Raw genomic sequence first — 18,293 nt, forward strand, 5'->3', positions numbered from 1 at the left:
TAATATTTATTGTTTATATGAACTTAAACTATTTAACTGACTTTTTCTTATAGTGAATAAACAAAACTAAGACCTAACATAAAATTTAGTATATTTATTACATTAATCCAAAACTAAAATTAAAGTTATTTTTTTAAGGTTGACACTGAATATAAACTTATAATTTAAATAAACCATCTAAATTAACTTAGAACATATATAATCCCTGTCCAACTATATAAGTTAAACGGTAAATATAACAATTAGAATAATAAATTCGATTTATTATTCCACAACTATTCTCACTCATGGTTATTTATTACCTCACTCCATAACAATCCAATAGAGTAAGTAACATTCACCACACATTTAATACAGTTTCTCAGTTTCCATTTTTACGCATGTGTTTTTTCTTTTTTTTTTTTCATCCATTTTCAGATTCTGGGGGTTTTGAACGTGCCAAAAATCTGTCAATGTAGCATTTATTGAATTTGGTGTGGAATTCAATAATTTGTCCCAAACTTCATTGTAATCAATTCCAAGTCTTATTGCTTGTTATGTGCAGCCACTGTATAACGACAGATTCCAAATTTTGTTTTCAGATTTGGAACATATAGCAGACATCAATGCAACGTTTCACATCCTTCGCATACCACTCTATTATTTTAATTTCTAACAAAAAAAACAAAAAAAAAACAGTGTCCTATGAAAATAATCTTTTATTAGTTTCAGGTACTCATCCTCCTATGTTCTCAGAGAAAAATAAAATATAAGGGTCATGTTCTATCCTCTATAATATCAAACAATATTTTAACTCATTTTTTTTTATTCACTTTTAACTCATCACTTCAATCACTATTAGATCATCACATCATATCACTAAAAAAAAATGATATAATAGTGATTGAAATAATAGATTAAAAGTGGATAAAAAAAATGGATTAAAATATCATTTTTCAATATCAAATATCATATTCTACACTAAATACATGCTTAAAACATCTTCTATAATATCAAATAAGTTACATGTTACTTTAGAAAACTTGAAGTGAAATTAAAATTTATCTATAAGTCCAATTTTGATAAGTATTACTTTCTAAATTTAAAAAATAAACAAAGATAACAAAAGAGTAATAAATATTTTTACGTGTTAAATAATATTTCAGATTAACATTTGAGTTAAAACATGTTAAATGTTATAATAATCTCAAACATTAATCTGAAATACAATTTGATATATCTAAAAAATTTAACTCACTTATGTTAGAATAGTTATATGTATTTATTGTTATAAACTATAAAGCAAATCCAATCAAAATTTAGGATATAAAGAAATTTTAATTTTATATCAAAGTTTAATAAATAAAAACATATTTAATAATTTTACATTCTTTAACTAACGCCCTACTTAATAAAAAAATGTTAACAATTAATAAAACTATATTTTGTTTTAAATAGACTTTAACTTGAAAGGAATGTGTTGTTAGATTTTATTAAAATTCATTTTATTATGAAAATTAAATCAGTGGCATTGGTGTAAAATTGATAAGCAAAAAAAAAAAAAAAAAAGATAACTTTATAAAAACTAATCATAGAGTAAAAGGAAGAGAGACACTTAATGATGGTTTTGAAAATTACTTGATAATCCTATCCAACCTACTTTAAATGCACTTTATCCAATTCTTCATATTGTAAAACTACCCTTAAGCTTACTTGTAATCATAATTGTTACCCATTGCCAGCAAACAAATAATGAATATCACGAAACACACCAAAAAGTGTATCAACAATACCTTTCATCTACTCTACATCTCTCTACGTGAGGAAATGGTTCTTTCTACACGTCACTGTTGAGCCAGAGCACAAAGCAACTTGAACATGAAGATATTTTCATACAATTCACTAAAAAAATTGCATGCTATTTTCCAAAATAATAATCAATATATTTTATTTTAATTTCATACAATTGGGTGAACGACTTTTGTATGTTTAAATGTCTTTGATTGATTGGTTTATTTTATCTGCTGTTATGGCCAATTATATTAAATTACGTGTTGCTTGTATTTATGGTATTACTAATAAGATACATGTAAAGTTTAAAGTTTCTTAATTATGTAGATAATTTATTCACAGGAGTAGTATAAGTAATTTGTATATATATAGTTGTTTATAATATTTTTCATAATAACTATTATTTTTTCATGTTTTTTATCATTGTTTGTTGTGATCCTCACCTTTTGTTTTTGTAATAATTTTTGTATGTAATAACTATTGAGATGTCAGTATATCTAAGATATCATAATACAATAATAATTAACATAGACTTGTTTGGGAGTTAAAAGTAATTATTTTTCTTTTTTAATAGATTATTTCATATAAAGTTTTAAAAATATTTTCTAACTTTTTATAATGTTAATTGATATATACCAAAAAAAAACCTTTATTTTTGTTTCATATGTTAATGGATAAATTATATTACTTCTCCATAGCAATATTATAGTTAGAAAATAAAATTATATGCTTAAAAAAACCATGCATGTAATGATTGGTTAGTTTAGTTTGTTTCGGCTCACATTTTATATAGTATAATCCAAAATAAAATATAAAAGACGTGTTTTTTTTTTATATGTTCCTCAGATATTATTTTATCTTGAGTCAACACAGTATGATAAGTTCAGTAATATTATATTGCCAAATTATGCTTCATGTTATTATAGTCTCTAGTTTTTGTTTTACTATCTTTTGTTGTTTAATTGTTATTACAACTAACGAATGTTGGCACATTAATATTAATTGGACTGATCCAGCTGATATTGTCCTTAATGGTTTAGTTGTTGCTTACAATTATGTAATATATATTTATATATATAGTATTTGCCAAAAGATGTTTTGAATATGATAAATGTAACTAACGACTGCAAAATAAACTTTCATGTATGAATATTTCTCTCCCATTTCTTGCTGTGAAAGAGAATATTAAATATTGGTATAGTACTCGAGTTGTTTAATTTTGTAGATTTTTTTTCTCATATGAATGCTAATTATTATTATTGATTTGTTTCATGTACCGACATAAAAGTAGATGAAAAACGCAATTTCGATTAAAATGACATTAAACTGTGTTTAAACATAGTCAGATTAGGGTTCTATATATTGATTTTTGTGACACAGTAAGTGTGAAGTAACTTTTTTTTTTGTCGCGCGATAACATCTTATTTCAACTGTTTTATAAACTTTCCTACCAAATTCTAAGTATGCAAACACACGTTGTTCTAACTAGTTAACTAACTTTTATACCAACAAATTCCAGGTATTTTAATCGACTCAAAAAAACAAAGTGTGTTCTTTTTGACTATTTCCCTTTGATCCTATTTCTTCTCTAAATCATTCTTAATTTGATTGTTTGACTCTTATGTGTGGGTGAAAAAAATAAACCAAATTGATCACAACACTGTCATCACCGTCATACTTTGATCTCTATGAGCCATTTTTCCCGAAACAATTATTAGAAAATAAAAGAATCTGGATGAAACTCTTAAAATAATGATTACAACAGTTAGCAACGCTAACTATGCTAACATATATAATTACATGTATTTAGTTGCCTAAGTAAAAATGGTGTATTTGATTAAATTCCTAAGTTTATACGGTTTATATTAGTCACGTATCTAACTTGATTTGGGAAGTATCTTTGTTTAACGAAAAAGGATTAAAGAAAACTAAAAAGAAAAGGAAAAGGGGTAGAGAAAGAACTTGGATGCTTGCTGTTGAGGGAAGCAGCGAAATCCAAGGACAACAAAAACAAAGGTTTTGGGTATTATTCTTCCACTCTATAATTGTGAGTGTTTTTTAACAGGGAGAGTTAAAGAATTTGGCAGGGGGAGAGAATAATGGATCAAAATTTTATTTTTATTTTCACTTTGATGGCGTTTGTTGCAACCGTTGGATCATTCTAGTTTTCGATCTGTACTTTGGTCGCTTGGACATGGCCATGAATGCTATAGATCCGAGTGTCTAATACAACATTCGTCGCATTGTAATTGACATTTAAGCTCTGTTTTATCTTCGAACTTGGGATCTTAAGCGCACTCTTCCACATTCCACACTCTTTTGCAAGCAATTTTGGCTTGGAAATTTGGTAAGTCAAGCTCAACTGCCACTACTGTTACTCATTACAGTGCTCAATTTTACTACCTTGCTTTCAACTTCAATGGCGGCTTGGTGGGTCCCAAGCTTGAATTTTGGGTTTCAATTAGGTTCCTTTTTAACTCTGAACCCCACAATTGGGATCTGTGACTGGGAAATGTTTTAGGGTTTCTGGGTCAATTTGATTTTGGATATTTGCTGCATATGAATTGATTGAATGAATGCCGAGGAGGCATTGCATTTTAATGGTACAGTTGTTGCCACGAGTCACTATTTTAATGTGCCGAATTTGCTTTCATTCGTCTTGACTCTGATGGCAATGTGTATTGGGTATTTAGGGGTGCTACTAATCTAATCTAATGAACCAAGAGAATATTGTAAGTGGGTAATTCTTTTCTCGCTGAATTGATGGTTGGTGCTTAAATTTGTCGTAGGCTTGAGCTTAATTATGGGTTGCTCGTTGGGGTGTAGAAGGTTTATTGTTTTGGCTTGTGTGGAGAGCTTGGGGTGACACTTATGTGACACTGTATTTGGTAGTGGAGATGCCACCTTCCCCAGCATTGAGATTCTCTCCAGGGAGAGAGCCAAGAGCTGATGGTCACAAACGTGGGCGCAGTCTTGAGAGTGGATTGCTCTTACGGGAGAAGGATGATGATCTTACTTTGTTCAATGAAATGCAATCCAAAGAGAAGGAGAGCTTTCTGCTTCAGCTGACCGATGATTTGGAGGACTCATTCTGTAATTTTCTTTACTTACATCATACGAAGAGAATGTTTCTATTTTTGGTTGCTGCTTTTGGCTAACATTCATGCATTTTTTTTTTCTGGGGTTATACAGCTACAAAGTTGAAACATATTTCTGATGTTAATCTTGGAATCTCCATTCATGGCCGAGGAGAAAGCAGCGAGTTGCTTAATGATGGTGACAAGAACGATTACGACTGGTGGGTCATTTTTCATGTTTTAGCTTTACTAGTAGATTTCATTGTTTAATGTGCTCAGAATATAAAATTCTGATTCTGACTGTATCCAGTTACCTGTAGTTCTTGCTGTTAGTTATTCAAGTTTCTTGATTACAAAGCTTGAGACTTTGTTGTGAATCAGTTTATTTCTGATCATCACCATTTACCTCACTGATGTCATGTCTGTACCATTCATTTTGAAGGTTATTAACGCCCCCAGACACACCACTGTTTCCTTCGTTAGATGATGAGACATCACTGACTAGTTTTGGAAGCAGAGGAAGGCCTCAGAGTAAACCCATTTCCATATCAAGATCTTCTACGGTGAGCTTGAATGCATTTATATTGTTATATTCGATCATGGTTGTGTCTTTAAGGGAAAAAGTCCTCCGAATTTTTTTCATCTCAAAAAATGTAACTGTGCTTATATACTGATCATTCATCATATGTTCAATGCCCTCCTGTTTTAGATGGATAAAAGTCACAGAAGCAGTAGGGGCAGTGCAAGTCCAAATCGCTTAAGTCCATCCCCTCGATCAGGAGCGAATACATTGCAATCGAGGGGAAGGCCTTCATCAGTGCCAAATTCCAGTCCATCCCCAAATGTGCGATATGCCACTCCAACGAGAAGACCATCTCCACCTCCAAGTAAGCCCATGACACCTGCTTCCAAGCATTCCACTTATACTCCCCGTAGGATAAGCACCGGCTCCAGTGGTTCTGTTGTCTCATCAGGAGTTAGGGGAACTTCCCCAGTGAAGACAAATCGTGGAAACTCTGCATCACCAAAGATAAGGGCTTGGCAAACTAATATTCCTGGCTTTTCTTCTGAAGTTCCTCCCAATCTTCGTACATCATTGGCTGATCGACCAGCATCATATGTGAGAGGTTCATCTCCAGCATCCAGAAATGGCAGGGACTCTGCCTCCAAATTCAATAGGCAATCAATGTCTCCAACTGCTTCTAGGAGTAGTAGCTCTTTTCAGAGTCATGATAGAGACCAATTGAGCACACGCAGCAAAGGTTCCATTGCATCATCTGGAGATGATGATCTAGACTCTCTGCAATCCATCACAGTAGGTAGTGTAGACAGATTAAGTTCAAGAAGGGGTGCTTCATTTTCAACCAACAAAAATCCTACCATCTCCAAGAAATCAGCCAGGATTATGTCCCCAAGTTCAGCTCCTAAAAGATCATTCGATTCAGTTATCAGGCAAATGGTATTTTTTCATTTTATCACTTAAAACAACTTCCTTGGTTTGTCAGTGTTATAAATGGCAGATGGTGGAATGTGGCAGAAGGCCAAAATTCCTCCATATAAACATGCCATTGCTGCCAATGACGGCATGGAAATGCCATAGCTGGTCTCACTTCACAAATTGCCTATGGTTATTGGCAAAATGTCCGCCATGACATTCCACCATGGGGATTATGGGATTGCTATTTAACAGCATTGGTTAACCGGAATCGTGAAGTGTGTTTAATTTTCATCAAATTTGAGATTTAGTTCCTTTTAAAGCATTTTCCCCATGTTTCTGCCGACCCTCTGTCTCCACCCTCCTATGCACAACATCGAAAGTTGTCTGATTCAACTTTCTTTTGGGACTGCCAATCTTCAAAATATTTACATTTTTACCTGTGCTTTCTATGCTTGATTTCTAGTGCGTGCATGTGCTATCTGCATATATTTTTAAATTATATTTGATTACACAAGTATTCCAAAGTAATGGCTTCTTATTAAGTTATCTTCTATCTTGTTTGAGGATATGCATACGAAATAACATATTTGCACCAAGCATAATCATTATATCAGGGTTTTTTCTGTTGGTTGACACTCTGAAACCTCTGCTGATCCTTGTAGCAAAGTCAACACTTGGTTAACATTAACCACGGAAATCTGGATTTCTATTGGGTCTTTTATTTGTGCAACTCTCTCAATTATCTATTGCCATGATTAATAGTCAAATTTAATAAAAAATACTCAATTTTGTTAGTTACCGTTAAAATGCTATGCAGGATAGAAAAACTCCTCAGAACATGTTCAGGCCACTTCTATCCAGTGTTCCGAGTACAACCTTTTATGCTGGAAAAGCAAATTCTGCACATCGTTCCCTTGTATCCAGGAATTCATCTGTTACAACAAGCAGCAATGCGAGCTCTGATCAAGGTACAACCTTTGCACTGGACACGGAAGGGAGTGAACATAATCAAGATGATATGACAAGTGAAGCTGATAAGATACTATATCCTGATATGCATGAAGTGTTTGTCTTTGATAAGGTTGATGCATTAAATGCAAAAATTGAGCAAGAGATTAAAAGGGAATCAGTACATGTTATGCAAAATGAAACCACAGACCCAAAGACTGTTTTAGTTCCAATTGAATTTGCGGATTCTATATCCCACATTCACATTGACACTAGAGTTAATGAAAGTTCAGAAATTTCACGGGTTAGAGGCGGCATTTCTGATACTGATAGTTTTGAAAATTCTGCTCGCTGTTCTTATTGTGGTTGTCGTTATGAGGTCACTAATAATCCTGAGAAGAATATTGGGCTGTGTCCAGAATGCAGCAGGAAAACCTCATTGTTGCGAGTCTTCTTCCCAGAGACAACTTTGGCAGTATCTGAAGACACTCCATTGATTGCAGCCAACATTCCTAAAGAAGAAAAAACATTATCTGAAGCAAACCAATTGGAACTGCCTGAAGAGACTAACGTGGTTAACTTAAGGTTTCCCTATGGTGAGCAGGATGCTGAGGAAAGTCAAACTTCTTGCAGTGAACTAAAGCAGGATCACTCACAAAACAATTCTCTTCCAAATTCTTTGGGGGAGGGAGGCAGACAGACATCTGGCAACCAGCTAGAGATTAACCAATCAGGAGTTGATTACAATAAGCCTAATAATGGATTTGGGGATAAGCATCACTCAAGTGATCGCCCTAATTTGAATGTGGGCCCCACAGAAGGCACTGGCATTTCTCTATTGCTGAAAAGGACTAGCAACAATAAAGGGCCTGTTGTTCAGAGCAGGAGTTTTACTGCCACAACCATATCTTACGATGATCTGTCTCTTGCTAGAGACAGTGTAAGCAGTTTTAGAAGCACAAGACCCGGTAGTTATTCTGCCTCATCCTCAATTGATCTTGGCTCAACTAGGCAAACAGACTTTCGTGTGCAAAGGCAGTTGAGTGGCAGGAAACTCGATGTGGATGGTGGATATGACTTGAGAAACAAGCCTCCAAGCACTGCTTCATCCTTTTCTGGAACTTCAAACCATTCTCGCCATGAGTTAGGTCTTGCAACTCAAGAGACAGGCAGTACAGAATATGGTTTTGTAGAGGAGGTATCTCAAGTTTTTCAAGAAATGCCAGCTTTGGCAAACACAATGTCAGAGATAATTGATGCTTCTTCCATAGATTTAGCTGTTGAGGAAGATGAAGTTGAATGTGATGATAGTACTAGATTGAATAATGGTTGCAGCTCAGAATTATTAAGTCAGGCTACTGCTGTCCAGTCTGATGACAATCTAGTCACATCAATTCCAAATCATGGGGATTGTGTGCCACATGAAAATGTTGATGATTGTCCAAATAATGCCAAGGATGTCTCAGACACAGAAACATCAGCCAAGACTCCAGAATTATCCAGTCAAGAGAAACATGATGTACAGAATTCCGATGTTAATGAATTGGAGGCTTTGGTCACAACCAACTGTCCCCCTATTACAGAAGCAGAAATAGAAGGAGAAAACTGTTGTGAGAATATGGTTGACATGGTTAATGGTGACCTGTCAAAGAGGGCTGATGACTTTAGGGAACCTTCTGCTCAAAATCCTTCCAGTGATTCCTGTCCCACTTCTGTTTCAGAGGTCAATGTCTCCGAGTCCCATGGCTTTGGTATGATATCTACATCTACTGTATTAAAGTTTCAAATGAAAGATAGTATTACATTTACTGATAACTGACTGAGATAAGAATAATAACTTCTCACGCTTCTCTTTGAACTTGTTTATGAGGACGCCATACATAGCATAAATTTTGAGCAATTTTCTGAGATATTAAAATATGCAGAATAACAATCTAATGTCAGTTAATCTGCTTTGTCTCGAACAGATAGTTATGATTTTTGGAAATGTTGATTCATTTTGTGCAATGTAAAGTGAGTGGTGTATTTTTTGCACTTTGTATTCTGATACTCATTCATGTGTTCTGGGCACTTTACAGGCAGTTTTATTAGCCTAGTTTCCAACTTCTCGGTCAAGAGTAAGGCTTTCTGTGGTCTTTCTGGCTACTTTTTGAAAACAGCTTGCAATTTTAATTTAAGGTCATTTTACTGAGGATTCACCGGCAACGTAGCTGAATTTATATTTTCATTGTTGGGGGAACCTTAACTTGTATGAAATTCATGGAGCAAAGAACGCCTTTTTAGTTTTCTATCGCTTAAGATATTCTTCCTCTCTGTGTACATGGTGCCTGCAATATATTTTATCAGATGAAACTTTCTTAGGAAAAATATTTGTATGTGTCGTCCAATATCTAATAGTTCTTCAATGCTTTATGCCAGAGGGATCAACAGTTACAGTGGAGTGTCAAGGTGCAGGCAATACTAGGAGCTTGACACTTGAAGAGGCAACAGACACAATCCTTTTTTGCAGTTCCATTGTGCACGATCTTGCATATCAGGCTGCGACATTAGCAATGGAAAAGGAATGTTCCAACCCATTTGAGGGTTCTGAACCGACTGTGACCTTTTTGGGAAAATTCAATTCTGATAGAAATAGTCGCAGCCGCGCTGTCAGCAAACGCACTTCAAGATCCCAGAAGACCAAGATCAAGCAGAGGAGGGTGGAAACTGATGTCAAAACTCATTCTGGCAAGGCTGAGAATGATGAAAATATTGGCGAGTCTTTCACACACAATGTTGGGCTTCCTAACAAAGTAGACAGTATGAAGCCCCCGAAGCTGGAATCAAAGTGCAATTGCATCATAATGTGAGAGGACAATGTCAAAATTGTGCCTTCAATTCATGGCAGCATTTCTGCACTTCCTTTTGGCCACACATGGGAGATAAACCAAGTGCTTGTGCATTTATGGTTTTAGGTTGGAGGCTGTTTGGGATAATAACCACTGCCAATTGGTTTGTGCTGGTTCTAATATATTTTGTAACAAATGCCAAGTTGTGTTTGACATAATTGTAAAGTTATTTTTTTCCCTCCTTATTTTTGTTGGTAGGCCATAAGCTAAAAGGCATTCTGGAGGACTATGATGATGTGCCCCCTCCACTTGCTGCATTCTTGTTTGTTATTTTCATCTCAACTAGTGATCCATCAAAGCAAGTGTGAAGTAGAAGCATTCATATTCATTGTTACATTGTTGCTTGTCAATTCCTATTCTTTCTGACTCAAGTGAGTGAACAAAACTTCACGTGCAGGTTTGTCAGTGACACGACACTCTGTCACCACATGAAGATAGATTGAGATCCATTCGTGTATTTGTTTTTTCATGCACCTCTCTACCCGACAGAATAGTAGCATTTGACAGTTACACAATTTATCACATAACTTATTTTGAGAATGAATATATTAAAAATGAATAAATGAAAGAGGGGGGAGGGGGGATATGCTATTGTGCCCCTAAAATTAGATCAAATGTTAGAAATTATTAAACACAGTAATTAAATTTATAAATTATTTTAAAACAAAAACATTTAATTTCTTTTAATATTTTTATATAATAGATAATCTTAATATTGGGTATAACGTCTTAGCTAGTTCACATAGCAAATACAAATATGAGTGTATAAAACTGATTTGGAGGAGAGTGAATAAATGAATTTGAAGATAAAGTTTGCGAATGATTTGATAGACCTGACAGAAAGATATTTTAATAAATTTAGTGGTAAGATTAGATATTTGTCTTTAAGATTAAAATGAATAAAATACAAGATGTAGTTAGTTAAAATTAGTTTTAAAAAAATTTGGATGAATTTTTTATATAAAACTAATAATTGGTGTAATTAATTTAAAATAGAACATGAATGATTAAAATAATCTTAATTAAATATTGGATTATAGTATAAACAGTACTATTATTAATTAATTATTTTTGTCATCATGATTTTTATTAGTATTATATTTAAATATTGTATCATTTTCTCCATTAATATTATTTTTAGATATTTTATATTTTATTATTATTATCATTAAACTTATTATTATTATTATTATTTTATTGGTATTAGTTTTATTTTTGTTATTATGAGTATTAGGTATTGTGTATAAAGAGTTGTAAATTCAAAAAAAAATCAAAGGTCATTATATAAATTCAATAAGGGATAATGTTATCATGACTATCATTTTTTATTCCAGATCTTTACTATCTTCATAGTTTAGTGTGGGTCATTGATTAATGTATCATTATCTTTTTCTTTGAAATAATCAATTACTCACATTAAACCACATCAAAGAAATAAAAGATGAGAGTAAAAAAAAAATATTCATCTACTTGTCTTAAAGGAAAAAAAAATCTCACATCCCTCACTTCAATTCTCTCCATCATTTACCCAAAAATCCATTAAAAATAACAAACATGTCATCTTCATTCACATTTTTTTACAAATAGAATATCCATAAAAGGAAACAAGGGGTAATACAAGCTAGTGAAAACATTTATAAATAAAAATTGTCAAAAATTATAGTTTATGTATTGAAAATCACAGCAGAAATACATTGATAATATTATCCCATAAACACTCTAAAGTTTAATGTTCACAGGATATTTGTCAACATTTTTATAAAATAAAATACCAATTTGCACACGAACATTGTATTGTATGTTATTTATCCGTCGTGCTTAATAGTGTCGTAATTAAGCAGTGCGGAATATAATTTATTATTTTTCATATTGAAGGTAGGTAGCAACTAGCAACTTGCCATAAGAGAAAGATAACGAATTTTTCTTTTCGTTGAAACTATTTCGTCAATATTTTCTAGATGACATTTGGTGGCATGTGTGTCTTCTTTTCCAAGAACTTTCCATTATATGAATTTCCAAATTCCAAATTTTGGGTCAAAGCAGAATAAGTTGCGTTGCGGAAAAGTACTTGCAAGAAGAAAATCATAAAGAAAAAAAGAAAGAGAGAGAGAATTAAATGCATAGCATTGGAGGGCCTATTCTTAACGTAATCGAACAAGGGAAGCATATTCAGTTGAGAAAGCTGAGCTGAGCTAAGAAAATAAACAATTCAGAATTCGGAGCATATTCAATTCCTGTTTCTGCTTGCGTTTGCATGTAACATTTCTCAAAGGAGAAAAAGGAAAAACTGCAATTAATTTGTTTATTTATAAACAAAAACAATTTGACAAATAAGCAGAGAGAAGGGAGATGGTTGAGGTGTCAATTACGACGTCGTCAATAATGCACAATTACCCTCTCGTTTCCGCCATTGTTGCTTTCGCCCTCGCACAAGCCATCAAGTTTTTCACTACCTGGTTCGTTCGTTTTGTTTTTCCATTTTTTCTATCGTATTTCACGAATCCAGTGTCGAATACAATAGTTTAGAAAAAAAAATGATTTCAGTTTCTGGTTGGTCAATGATGTGTGAATTATGAATCTCTTTGGAAGAATTAAATTATAACAGTTGAATTGCAGCTATTTGGCTAATGATGCGTTTAATTGAGGGTTAATAATAATGATAATTTTTTTTTCTTATTGTTATGATCATGGTTAATATGTAGGTATAAGGAAAAAAGATGGGATCCGAAGCAACTTGTTGGATCTGGCGGAATGCCTTCTTCCCATTCAGCTACTGTCGCTGCTCTTGCCGCGGCAATAGGGTTCCATGAAGGCTTTGGAGGACCTCTTTTTGCGACTGCTTTGGTTCTAGCTTGTATTGTATGTCCTAGTTCTTCAAATCAATCATTCTATGGATATTTCATTCTTCTTTTCAAAGTGTGATGTTATAATGGAGATTCAATCTATTATTTTTCTTTTATCTCTCTGCTCTTAGGAAGTGGACATGTAAGTGTGGTTTGCATGATTCACGTTTGGATTGGTAGACAATAGGGTCAAATGGAATGGAATTGGTGCAATACATTCCATTCCATGCCGTTCAATTGTCCTCTAATTTCCCATTTCAATTAAGAGGAGGGCATGAGTTGGATATTTTTTATGTTCCACCATAGAATATAAAAATAGCGAAGTGATAACTTTCTTTCCTTTCATTCCACTCGCCCTTGAATGTTCAAACATAGTCACTTTAAGAAAGGATTTGATGTCCTATACATTGACTAGATTACACAGCAAGAAACTAATTGTTAATGACTAGCTTATGGTTGAGCGAGTTTCTGATATGGGATATTACTGGCAGGTGATGTATGATGCTACTGGTGTAAGATTGCAAGCTGGACGCCAGGCAGAGGTACACTCTTTTCCTTGTTTTACTTGTGTGCACCATATTCTGTCACATGTATTTCTTTCATGCCAAACGTGAGAGTCGAAATGCCACAAAGCCTTTTCTATTTGCCTGTGATTCCAGCAAAAGAGATGTTTTAATTTTTGTTTGGTTGGTTTCCATTTGTTTCTTTTACCGAGTTTAAATGGTTGAATTTTTCCAGATTTTGAACCAAATCGTGTTTGAACTTCCTGCTGAACATCCTCTAGCTGAAAGCAGACCACTCCGGGAACCACTTGGGCATACACCCCCTCAGGTTCACCATTTTTTATTTGTTCGCCTGTCATGATTATTTTATGGATCTTGGTCAAAGGAATTTAGTGTCATTTGCTTGTTTACACTCTTGATAGAATGACATTATTCTTTGGAAAGCTGTTTAGTATAAACATAAGGGATTTTTATTCATACTATGAAGTCTTTTGTTGATATGTAAGGAAAGCATCAGAATCGTAGATTTAATCAATGGAAATCAATCGGAAATGTACTTTGATCTGGTGTAATTAGGATCTGATTTTATTTCTTTCTATCTTTAGATTAGCTTTATAAGAAAGAATCTTTCCAGATAGATATTCAATGGGATTCTTCTCTGATATTTAGGCAGATTTTTCCTTGATATTTAAGCCTACATTAATGTAGAGTATTAACTTCCTCTCCCTATTTATTACTCCTCTTTGAATTAATTTGAATAAGGAAAAATATTCACTTCTCTGAATAGTATCAGAGCTCGATTTGAACCATCTCCAGTCTCATTGGTGACCCAGCCATTGAAGGAATTAAAAGCCTACTTCATGAGTTGCAACAAGGTGAATTTTCAGTCCTTGAGTTTCTCTCAGTTGACATTGGCAGAAACTGGATATATATGAAGAAAATGAGTGGAACTAAGTGGATGAGAAAAATAAGTATAGAGTACTGGTGGAGAAGGATAGAATCTATAATTGTTTATTGGGGGCTTAATAAGGATCATGATGAAGTACGTGGAATGATTCTGGGAATCAAGCCACTTGCAAAGGACAAGGAAATATTCTAAGAAGTGAGAAGAGAAGAAATATCATGTTGGGAGAATCTATTCCAATCCCATTCCCTAAAAGTTCAGAAATGGCAGCAAGATGCAAGCCATTATCGTCCAATACACAAGAAGAATTGTCCTTGGTGCGATGGTTGCAAGAAAAGTGGTCACACCAAGGACAATTGTTGAGACATTTATGGGAAACCTTCGGATGCAAAAGTGTTCTAAAACCAGGACAACAGAGGTAATGCAAGAGCCTATAATCATTAAGATGCAAAAGAACACCCTGGAGCATCTTCATTAAGCAAAGAACAATAAAAACTTTGTAAAAATTTCTCCTGTAATGGTGAAAAGTTACTCTTTGCATGCTTTAAGCACTAGCAAAGGAAAATAAAAATCATGGATCATAGACTTAGAAGCCTTAGATCACATGACTGGAGACATATTTGTGTTTGAAAATTACACCTTGTCATGATAACTCCACAATTTGAATTGCTGATGGTACCCTTTTAAAAGTTCTGGGTAGAGGAAGTAATTATTTTAAAGAATATACACTTTAGACTCAGTACTTTGTGTACCTAAATTGGACAGCAATTTGCTCTCTATTAGCAAACTTATGAAAGATTTGAGATGTGTTGCTAAATTATTTCCTAACAAGTATGAATTTTAGATTTTTGAGTCAAGGAAGATGATTGACAATAGTAAAGAGTGTGCATGACATTATCACCTATGGGTTGACGACTCTGAAAGTGAACCCAAAACCAACGTCTGCAATTTCTCAGAGTAATGAAAATTCTATAATGTTATGGCACTATTGTCTAAGCCACCCTTTGTGTATTTGGAAAATGTTTCCCTCATTATTTAATAAAAATCTGAGGAGTTTCAATGTGAACGCCAGTTATCTAAGCATATACGCAACACCTATTTACCCTAACCATATAAACCCTCTCATTCATTTTCCATAATTCATGTTGATGTATGGGAACCATCCTGAATCAGCAACGTTACTGGCACCAAATTGTTTGTTACAATCATTGTTGGCCAATAATAGTTACTTGGGTATTCCTTATGAATGAGAAGTCAAAGGTATGGTCGATATTTGAATATTTTCATAGCATGGTACAAACGAATTCCAAACCATTATAAAGGTAATTTGAATATTATCAGTCAATGTTGAGTTCCTACTTTTAAGACACATAGAGTTATACTCCAAAGCTCTAGTGTAGATATGGTTGGGAAAAGGGGTTGCAGATAAAAAATAGACACATTTTGGAAGTACCCATATCACTTATGTTGGCTACAAATGTTCTAAAACAATTTTGGGGAGGAACTGTCCTTACTGAAACCTACCTCACAAATAGAATGTCTTCGCATATTTTGGAACTTTAGCACCCTTCACTCCAAACTCTAGACCTTCTTTCCAACTAGTAGGATTTTCTCCTCCATTCTATTAAGCTTATTTGGATGCTCAGCCTTTGTTCACGACATAAGCCCTCACTGCAACAAACTTTAACCAAAATCCATCAAATGTGTTTTCCTTGATTATTCACTTAACATAATGGATACAGGTGCTACTTTCCCTCAACGCTAAAGTTTTACAACTATATGGATGTGACTTTCTTTGGGGATCAACCTTATTATCTCAAAGTTGAAATTCAAGGGAGAAGGCATTGATTTCAAATGAACTGGAAGAACTCCAACTCTTTGGATTTGAGACGGTTGAACATGCCCTTGATGCAACACCAACAAAAACACCACCAACAAATACCAGAAATACGGAGCTTATGGAACCAATAGCCATTTCAAATGTAGAAATTATAGAAACAACAGTTATCTTGAAACCAACAATTACAACTGTTTCAAAACTAGTAGCTGCACCTGATGACAATTGAAAGGTTTACTTTGGGAATAAGGCTCGATTTGGAAGCCAAGTGAATCACCTAATCATATGAACTGGTATATGAAGAGACTTTTGCACCAGTAGCCAAACTTAATTCAATCTGAGTCATACTGTCCTTGGAAGCAATTTAAGTATTGAGCAGGTTCCATCATGCAACCGAACAGGATGTATTCTGACTAAAGCTCTCTCAAGAAATACTTATGGAAGCATCAGTTCCAATCTAGGAATGATAGATTTCTACCACCCAGTTTAAGGGAGAGTGTTAATAATAGTCAAGGAAAGAATCAGAATCATAACTTTGATATACGGAAATCAATCATACTCATAATTTGATTTGGTGTAATTAGGATCTGATTTTATTTCTTTGTTTTTAGATTATCTTTATGGAAAGAATCTTTCCTTATATTCAGTGAGATACTTCTCTGATATTCATGCTTAGATTAGTGTACAGAATTAATGTCCTCTTGCTATTTATTATTCCCCTTTGTATCAATTTGGATAAGTAAAAGTTATTCACTTTTCCGCAATTGTTTTTATTAAATAATAATTAGCGTACACCATGTTATTTACTCAATATATAACTGCGATTGCTTAAAAAAATTAGGTTATGATCGTGTTAATTTTTGTCTTTTATGAACATCTGAATCTATGTTTTATCATTTTATATTATACTTTTTTTGAAATGTTAAGGGCTGAGGTTTTCCTTGTTTTTAATACGCTATTTCAGTACCATCAGGATTCTATTATACTCAAAATATCTGATATAGTAGTATAAGTGAATGACGAATCACACCATACAGAGATAAGAATGTGCCAAAACTATGGTTTCAAGTTATTACAAAAAAATAGTCATTACAAGATTGTGGCCTTCTCTTTGGTACACAATTTGGACACGCTCTGCAATACTTTTGGTTTGAATTATTTTCAGTTCCACTTATCTCACTGAATCTCACTCTCTCATCTCTCTGAATATTAGACAATCCAATTTATAAAATCATTAGCAGATAAGGCAAGTACTTTAAATTTGTTATATATTTTATAATTTATTTTGAAACAAAAAGGAAGGTCAAGTAGGTAGTCCAGTCTTTTAAATTAATGGTTTCCATGATCCGAAGGTTTAAATTGAGTTGATATTCATTTCTTTGGGACTCTTTAATTGTTGGTTTTCTTTTTTAATATTCTCAATACTTACTGCAGGTTGTTGCTGGTGGAATACTTGGAATCATAACATCAGGTATTGGTTATGTAATAACCATGGCTAGTACCTGAAGTTGAGGATTTGTTGTTGACATCCCCAGAGGACCCTTGTATAGGAATCAAAAACACCAGTGTCTTCTAGAGCCTTGTTCCCTCAGATAAAGTCTGACATGTGCTCCTTCATTCTTATCCCAGCCCGCAATCACTTAATCTTATTGTCATTTCAACAGTGACGATAAATTGAATTGTATTGATTACACTTTGATAGAATGGAAGTATGTCTTATGGGATCATTTCTTAACCCTAATATATGCTTCTTAGCCTGTTCAGTTTTAAGAATTTTTGGAATGGATTTATCTGTAAGCATTACTTTAAGTCATTTTCTTGCTGTTATCCTGGTTATATACAACTCTTGTGATATTACAAATGCTTTTTTTCTTTCCTCAGTCAAAAGTAGTCTCATTGGTTATGACTTGTGAATATGACGTTCTTTCAACCTATTTACGCTATCAATTTACTGTATTTGTGTTTGGAATAACTTTCACAATGCTCACGAATTACCTTCCCACATGATGGTTTTTATTTTTTTTATTTTTTTCTGGAAATGAATCCCAATTTGGCTTTTGGTTACAGTGCCCCCATCATTTCTAA

The 18,293-nt window shown here is 33.7% G+C and overlaps 2 protein-coding genes across 3 annotated transcripts; both read left to right on the top strand.

Annotated features, from left to right (window-relative positions):
- Nucleotides 1-3,692: 3,692 nt before the first annotated feature.
- On the top strand, nt 3,693-10,455 carry LOC114180246 (uncharacterized). 2 transcript variants are annotated; one of them, XM_028066540.2, is made up of 7 exons: nt 3,693-4,117; nt 4,663-4,863; nt 4,963-5,068; nt 5,290-5,410; nt 5,557-6,306; nt 7,103-8,984; nt 9,652-10,455. In XM_028066540.2, the coding sequence occupies exons 2-7, from the start codon at nt 4,668-4,670 to the stop codon at nt 10,080-10,082; spliced, it is 3,486 nt and encodes a 1,161-aa protein (XP_027922341.1). In that variant the 5' UTR covers nt 3,693-4,117; nt 4,663-4,667; the 3' UTR covers nt 10,083-10,455. The 2 variants fall into 2 exon arrangements, with proteins under 2 accessions (XP_027922341.1, XP_027922336.1); XM_028066535.2 differs by having other exon boundaries at nt 3,694-4,117; nt 4,560-4,863.
- A 1,635-nt stretch (nt 10,456-12,090) lies between these two features.
- LOC114195548 (uncharacterized) lies at nt 12,091-18,095 on the top strand. Its single transcript, XM_028086093.2, has 5 exons — nt 12,091-12,577; nt 12,824-12,980; nt 13,456-13,506; nt 13,703-13,795; nt 17,643-18,095. Exons 1-5 carry the CDS (start codon nt 12,471-12,473, stop codon nt 17,712-17,714), a joined length of 480 nt encoding a protein of 159 aa, XP_027941894.1. The 5' UTR covers nt 12,091-12,470; the 3' UTR covers nt 17,715-18,095.
- Nucleotides 18,096-18,293: the final 198 nt, after the last annotated feature.

This window comes from Vigna unguiculata, chromosome 1 (genome assembly GCF_037176805.1).
Source record: "Vigna unguiculata cultivar grain cowpea cultivar isolate G323 ecotype 2 chromosome 1, ASM3717680v1, whole genome shotgun sequence".
NCBI classification, from domain to species: Eukaryota; Viridiplantae; Streptophyta; class Magnoliopsida; order Fabales; family Fabaceae; genus Vigna; species Vigna unguiculata.